The 7,859-nt window shown below is 53.3% G+C and overlaps 1 protein-coding gene across 1 annotated transcript in view; it reads left to right on the top strand.

Moving 5' to 3' along the window:
- Positions 1-7,859, top strand: part of SLC4A5 (solute carrier family 4 member 5) — a 92,078-nt gene that overhangs the window by 3,437 nt on the left and 80,782 nt on the right. The window contains exons 2-3 of the mRNA XM_045286580.1: positions 861-938; positions 4,618-4,809. Of these exons, the coding sequence (XP_045142515.1) occupies positions 863-938; positions 4,618-4,809 (268 nt within the window). The 5' untranslated portion in view covers positions 861-862. The remainder of the gene's footprint in view (positions 1-860; positions 939-4,617; positions 4,810-7,859) is intronic.

The raw sequence follows: 7,859 nt of genomic DNA on the forward strand, positions 1-7,859 counted from the left end.
CATCATTCACTATGGTAAGATTTTTTGTTCTGATGATGCCTTACACCTGATCCCTTCGACACCTCGTGGTCGCATAGGCTGGTGTGCTTCTTCCATGTGGGGGGCCTCGTACAACTCTTATCACAATCCATACATACATCAATTGTGTAAAGCACATTTGCACATTCACTACCCTCATCATTCTCAAAACATTTGCTCTTCACTTAAGCCCTATGGCATCAGCTCATTTTTCCCCCTCCCTCCCCACTCCCACCTCCCTCATGAGCCCTTGATAATTTATAAATTATTATTTTGTCAAATCTTACACTGTCCGACTGGAGTAAGTCTTCAGCTCTTTTTCCAGCAGCCTGGGTCTCTGGTTGAATTTGAACCACTGAGCTTCCAGTTAGTTCAACGGAGGCTTTTCTGTGGCCTGGGTGGTCGTGCATTCGGAGGGTGGGGGCGGCTCAGCAGTCTCTTTGTACATGCCCTATCAGTGCTTGAGAAAGGACGTGTGCTCTCTCTTTGTTGGAGAGGATGAGGAGTCCTGGGGGTGTAAAGGTTAGGCATTAGGCTGCCATCTCTATGGCTCCAGGTTCTAAACCACCAACAGCTCCATGGGAGAAAAACTGGGCTTTCTACTGGCGTAAAGAGTGACAGGCTCAGGAGCCCACAGGAGGGTGCTAGGCGTCATCCTGGACTTGATGGCTGGGAATTATGTGTCAGTACACTTATTTGGGCTTCTTCCATTTGTTCATCCTTTCTTTAGTCTTATTAGGACCATCTGTATTAAGGTCTGCCTCCATGACTGTGGGTCTAACGATTTCTCCTTGGAATTCAATTATACGTTTTGAAGCTATGGTTCCTCTTTTCCTTTCTAGTCATGAAGGTGGAGGAGAAGGTTGCGGCAGGAATGCTGGACCCCTCTAACGACAGGAGGAGAGGTCGCAACCCAGAAGGTGAGGTCATGTTCATACAAATTTAAAAGGACCTTTCCAGCGGTGGACTCCAGAGGATGGGTCCCCAAGCCTCCTCCAGATCTGGTGGGAAGAGCCTTCCCCTCGTCTGACAGGGGCAGTGTGGTGGGGACAGAGAGGACCCCACTCTCTAGCTGTGTGGATCAGAGCAGAGCTTCCCCCAACACAGAGCACACTCTCCGCTTTCATGAACCACCAGCACAAGAAAGGCGTGCCGTGGGAATATGGCCGCTGCGCCGGAGCCGCTGTCCAGGGCTCCAAACGGAGTTCGGCTCAGCCCACGCTCTCCAGAGAGGCGGCCACCAGGCTGGGGCCGGGGCCCACCGGGAGGGAAGCACCCAGCCCACTGCCCTGCTGGGCGCTGGCTGAGCCGAAGCGCGCGCGCGCGTGTGCGTACGTGCGCGTGTGTGCGTATGAGCGCGCGGGCGCGCGCGCGCGCGCACTCAGCCCCCGCCGGGCCCGCCCCCTGAGGGGCGTGGCGGCCAGTTGCCAGGAGAGCGTGACCTGGGTCCCGAGCCAAGCTCGACAGGCTGTCCCGGGAGAGAAGCGGCGCGCAGGGGAGGAGGAGGAGGAGGAGGACGCAGGCCGGGCCGGGGTGGGGAAGCCCTGCCCAGCTCACCAGCTCCACCCCCTGCTGTGACGATCCGGACCCAAGCCACAGAAAAATAGCATACGTTTGAACTAGGGCAAAAAGCAAACTGTTTCCCTGACAGGTTATTTTCCTAATCCCCCTGGGTTTCTTTAGCAATGAGACTCTGTGTGTGTATAGGAGGGGGCGGGGAACAAAACCAAACAGAAATCCAACCACTCGCTGTCCAGTAGATTCCAACACGCAGCGGCCCAGAAGGGAACGGTGCCCCATACGGTTTTCAAAGCCGGCACCGTTGGGAAGCAGACTGCCAAGCACTCCTTCATCGGGGCATCCGATGTTTGAATCAGTTAATAGCCCAGCGCTGCACTGCTCAGGAACCACCCTTAGGCATGGAAACTGGAAGAACTTACACTGTTGCCATTGAGTGACCCCAGAAACAGGGCCTATAGAGTCAGGAAACTTGGGGGCGCCCTCCAGCTCAGAGAGCAGGAGGTTGTTCCTGGAGAGCTCCAGCCCACGAGTCCTTGCAGTGACATGACTCATGCGAGATGAATCAATCTCCCTCTACCAGCGGTTTCCATGCCTCACCTTGAATGACCGAGTGCTCAAAAAGATGCTGTATGGGGGGCAGAGGGCGTCACTCCGTGCTGAGGGGAGGGGAGAGAAGGAAGGGGGAAGGCTGGTCATCCTGTGACCTAGGTCATCCTGTCCACTAGGAAGCCAGATTGCATACCATTGATACCTCCACTGGCCATTGCCCATGCTCGCTGTACTCCAGAGAGGCTGGGGGTCCAGAGAGCCGGTGGTGTCAGGTGAAGTAAGTTGAGGCTCTAGAGAGGGTTAGCCAATGACACCAAGGGACTTGAACCCCCAGAGCCATGCAAAGCCCTCGTCACAGAGTGAATCAAATCAAGCGTGCTGCATGGAGTCCATTCTGACGTATAGATGGCCTATACGGCAGAGCAGAAAGGCCTCTTTGGGTTTCTGAGACCTTAAATCTTTACAGGAGTGGACAGCCTCCTCTTTCTCCCGAAGAGCCACTGGTGGGTTCAAACCACTGACTGTGGGGTTAGGAGCGCAATTCATAGCCACTTTAGATGGGCTTCCTCAAGGTTCACCTGGTATGGTTCCTGTGTGGTATCACCTGCCCACAAATGCCCAGTCTGTAGCATCTGCATTTCCGTTTGAACCAAGAGGCAGCTCTTTTCTCCGAGAAAAAGCAAACAAACTCAAGTTAATGTAGCTCTTGACGTAAGAGCCGACCACCCCTTCAAAAAATACCCAAACCCGATGCCATTGAATCAATCTGACTCACAGGGACCCTCTCACAGGGTTGCTAAGGCCGTTCCTTCCTATGGGAGCAGATGGCTTCCGTCCCCCTCAGAGTGGCTGGTGGGCTTGCGTCCTGGCAGTGAATAGTCCAGGGCCACCAGGACTGGGAGAACATTTCCTTCCCCAGACTGCCACAGGCTTTCAAACATCCTTAGGCTTCAGAAATAGCCTTAAGAGCCAAAAAGGTGGACCAGCCTGCCCTTGAGCAGTTTCCGCCAGGAATCCAGACTTATGGTTCTTAAACATATCTTACGGAGACCCACTTGAATGAGACACAGGATCTTCTCATATCCTCACCCCACCCCTTCTCTCTTTTCTTTGGGGGTGGGGGAGGGGGTAGAGGAGATGGAGAAGGAGGAGAGGCAGGGAACGAAACCAAAAACTGTAAGGCCCAAGAGAAGATGGATGAATGGGTACAGGAGACTTGGGTTAGAGCCTCACTATTGGAACATGAGAAGTCAAAGAAATTGTTGGTGCAAAGAGTTGACATCGGGCACTGTAGAATGAATCAATCACGCCACAACACATAAAGGACATCCGCCCTACAGAAAAACGAGCAGAGAAAAAGAGAATAGCAGCCGCGAACAACGATGACCGATTCAAGCCAACAACAACAGCAAGCAGGTAAAAGTCCGCCCTTCCTGAGGGCCGAAGGGATTCCACCCACCTCTGCAGGCACAGACCCGGTGCAGACACAAACGCAAACCCAAACTCCAGGTCGTCCAGTCCATGCTGACTCATGGCAACCCCACAGGGCAGGTTAGACCAGCCCCAGGAGCTGTGAGGGTCTGATGCTGTCAATGTTCATGGGGATAGAAAGCCCTGTCTTTCTCCCAAGTGGCTCCTGGTAGTTTCAAACTGCTGACCTTGCAGATCTCAGCCCAGTGTGTAATAACCACACCACGGCGCTCCGTCCCGGGTTAACAGAATCCTAATGAAGCGTCCTCGGTAACTCTCATCAAAAAAGTCACTGCCATTGAGTCGATGTTGTCGCATAGTAACCCTATAGAGCAGGGTAGAAGTTGCCCTGTGGATTTCTGAGACTGGAATGCTCCACAGGAGTAGAAAGCCTCATCTTTCTCCCAAGGAGCAGCTGGTGGTTTCAAACTGCTAACCTCGCAGTTGCTAGCCCAAGGTGTAACCTAGTACGCCATCACGGCTCCTAGGTTGACGGAAACCAGTCTTGGGAAAATATTTAGTCATTTATTGATGACCCTGGGTGGAGGCGGGTGTTAAATGCTGGGCTGCTGTCACCGTGAATTCAGCAGTTCAAATCCACCAGTTGCTCCTCCAGAGAAAGATGAGGCTTTCTACTCCCGTAAAGATTTAGTCTCAGAAACTGATGTTATTCTTCAGGTTATTCATTGTGAATAACAATGACAGCCGCTGGAAATTCGTACTGCAGTTGCATACCGCCCCAAGAAAGGATGTGACAATTTGAGACAAACCTGTGAGCCAGTGAGGGACCCTCTTCTAAACCATGTGTCCTAGGCCATGTGTCATCCGTGTAAGAGGATGCTAGCTATGGTGCCACACTAACCCTTCTAATAGCTGCGGGGGTCTTCGGAGCAGGAAACCCTTCACCCAAGCCTGGAGGAAGCAGCCCTTCCCACAGGTCCACTCCCCCAGGTGCTCCACTGGGCCACCATCTTCCCGCCGGTGGGAAATTTTAATATAAAAATGCCAGTTTCCAGTAACTGTCTCCACCCCACCCCTCCTTTTGTGCTCTGCCCGCAGATGGCGGTCGCCTCCACAGGGGCCTGCCGGTCTCCAGCTACCCTCAGAGAAAAAGAGACCAGAGGGGACATCCTTCCGGCCTGCAAAAAGTCCACTGGGGCCAGCGGCCAGACCACATGCAGCCGGAGCTGACTGGTGCGGGGCGCGGGGGCAGCGGCGGCGACAGCCAAGTGGATCACGTCAGCAGAACCCGTGAGTCAGCGGAGGACGCGTACGCGGGGCAGGGGGCTGCCCAGAGAACGTGGCAGTGGCCCTCAGGCTCTCTGCTCGGGCCCCCTCCACTCTGCTCCCTGACTTGGTCAGACTGAAGCCCTGGGTCTCTGTCTGGGGGCTCCAGGACCTCCCCCCTGACCCAGAGTGCGCAATTTTACTTTCACCCACAAAATCATTTCCCTCCTTTCCAGATGCCTAGAGGCCCTGGTGGCATAGTGGTTACACGTTGGGCTGTTAACCACAAGGTCGGCAGTTCGAAACCACCAGCCAGGCACTCCTCAGGAGGAAGATGGGGATTTATATTCCTGTAAAGAGTTACAGTCTCAGAGACCCACAGGGGCAGTGAGTTTGGTTTGGATTTGTGAGAGGCCACATGACCATTGCCCATGGGAACCCAAAAACAAACACAAAAAGATGGCAGAAGGCAGGCTGTTCAGTCAAATAAATTCCATGTTAGAGCACCTCCTTCCCCCTCTCACCTGAGCATGGAGACAGAAAGGGACAGAATTGTCATCTTCCTGCGTCACTGCTGCAGGGCCTGGGAGACTTCTTCCCAGTATGGCAAAGGGCCCAAGTCCCTGCAGCAGTCAGTACTGGGCTCATAAGAACCAGTCTGTTGTTCCTTCTGGGACAAGACAGTGATCCATCTTGAGAGGGGTCAAAAGGACTACCCTCCTTAGGGTGCAGCTGTGACCTGCTATCCTTTCTGGACGTGGCTGATGCTTCTGGGGACCTGGTTTCACCCCTTGCATATCTCAGACTTGCCTAATGCATGGCAATTGGTTTCCACTCTGTGTTTCCACTTTGCTGAATTGGTTTCCACTGTGTTTCCACTTTGCCGAGCAAGGCAAGACTATCTGAACTTTGAATGAGCAGTGTCTCAGCATTCCCTTGGGGGGAGGTGGGCATACTCTTCCCCCCACCCCCCCCCAGTCCACAGCCGTCCTGCACCTCCTTCCACGGCCTTCCCAGAGCAGAGGTGCTGATGCAAAAAAAGATGGGGTCCCAGGAGGTCCTTTGAGAAAGGTGGTGCCCCTCCATGTTCAAAGGCAGGACCAAGTGGAAAGGAAGTCTTGTGGGGAAGCCTCCTGCCCCCTCCCCACTTTCAGGGTCAGGGACGCTGAATCAAAGAAGAAGAAAACTGTTTCTCAGCGGTGCGCTCAGCTTAAAGGGAAATCACAGAGGGCAATGCTTGGCCGACTCCTCTGTTTGGTGTTTCTAGTTCAGGGAAGAGGACACTGGCTGTAACCGGGTGCCAAGGGACAGAATTCTTCAGGTGAGTCTCTTCCTTCACAGCCTGCAGGACCTCTGGTTCCCAGGCCAGGTGTGTCTCTGGCTTGGCCCTCGTGAGGCTACAGGCACGGGAGAGCGTCAGAGAACAGGGGGGGCTCCGGCTGAGCTTGTTTTCTAAGCTGGAGTCCAGGAGTCAGTTCCTATCAGGTTGCCTCCAACTCCTGTGACCCCGGGGGTGTCAGCGTAGACCAGAGGGGTTTTCATTGGCTGATGCTTTGGAAGTGGATTGCAGGCCTTTCTTCCAAGGTCCTCTGGGTGGACTTGACCATCTTGTGGTTAGACACTTGTGGTTAGCAGCCAGGCACTTACCCATCGGCACCACCTCTGAATCCCAAGTAAAGTAGCCCACTCCCTGTGACGCTAGTGGACAGCCGAGGGTTCTGCCCTCAGCGTTTCTGACTGTACCTTGTTACAGAAGCAGACCACCCCATTGGAGGAAAGTAAGGGCCCCTTTTAAAGGAGCAATAGATTCTTGTGGCCCCCTGAAAATGTGGCTGTAATTGGGAGAGACCCAGAGGACCACACCCCCCAGTTTAAAAAACAGAATCTTGATTGACTGGAGTTTATTCTATAAGAATGTCTTCTTGTGAGTGGTAACAGCCAAGTCTTGCTCTTATAGCCAATGAAAGCAATATTGTTACAACTATCATCCAAATGGAAACACAGAGATTTAAAAATTCAGGTAGCGCCCACGGTATGCCCCTAAGAATGCACTCAAGATCATAGTATATGGGAACCACACGCCTGCCCACAAAACCCACCGTCCGGGTGGCTGTCCTGCCTCCTGTGGGGGCTGAGCTTGCACTGCATTCTCCACAGGGTGGTAGAAGGCTTCCCCCTCCCCACCCCTCACCCCGAGCCATTCACTTCTTTCAAGAGAACTGGGAACCTGTATGTAGGCTCCAGATACAAGCTGTGCCCAGGTGGCCTGGGGGAGGGACATCCAAACATGACAGAAGTCACTTCACCTGGCCCCCCCCTCCCTAAAATTAAAAAAACCTCCAAAATCACTGTGATCAAGTCGTTTCCAATGCATGGTGACCCTATAGGACAGGGTCAACCTGCCCCTTTGGGAGTTTCTAAGACTACATTTCTGCAGCTTCATCTCTCTCCCTTGGAGCTGCTAGTGGGCTCAAACTATACACCTTGTGGTTCGCAGCCCAGTGCATAGCCCACTACCCCACCAGAGTTGTCTGAATCTACCACGTGTTCCTTTCATAGGACACTCAACCTTGCATTCAATTTTACTTTTCCTCCTTTAAAAAAAAAAGGTTAAGGAATCTGGCAGAAATTTTTGTAAAGAAACATACTCTATGCATTTACACAGCGGACATCAATCGCAGTGTATATTAAACCCTCCTCCCTGTGGAGGGGGTGGTTTCCCGTGTCCTCTCCATCCACGACCCTAAACAAAACGAATGTTTCTTTGTTTTCAACATCAGGACTTTTCGCTGTGAGTGGGGTGAACGGCTTTCGGTCATTCATAGGCATTCTGGTCCAGCCCGCCCATTGCTATCCCTCAGCGGGCCCCCACCCACCGCACGTCCTCTCTGTCTTGCCCACGTCCATTTCTCCTCCTGCCTAACCTTCTGAGCATTGTCCTTGGGCAAGTGCCGCACTTCTGGTCTTCAACGGCTGGTTATTCCAACGGGCTTAGTTCTGAGTTCAGTCCTACCCGAGGGGTGACAAAGGGCCATTGTCTTGGAGGGCCTTGGAACCCCATACAAACAGAACCC

The sequence above is a fragment of the Echinops telfairi genome, unplaced genomic scaffold, assembly GCF_000313985.2.
Source record: "Echinops telfairi isolate 266 unplaced genomic scaffold, ASM31398v2 ScPeMD7_9;HRSCAF=40, whole genome shotgun sequence".
Taxonomy (NCBI): Eukaryota; Metazoa; Chordata; class Mammalia; order Afrosoricida; family Tenrecidae; genus Echinops; species Echinops telfairi.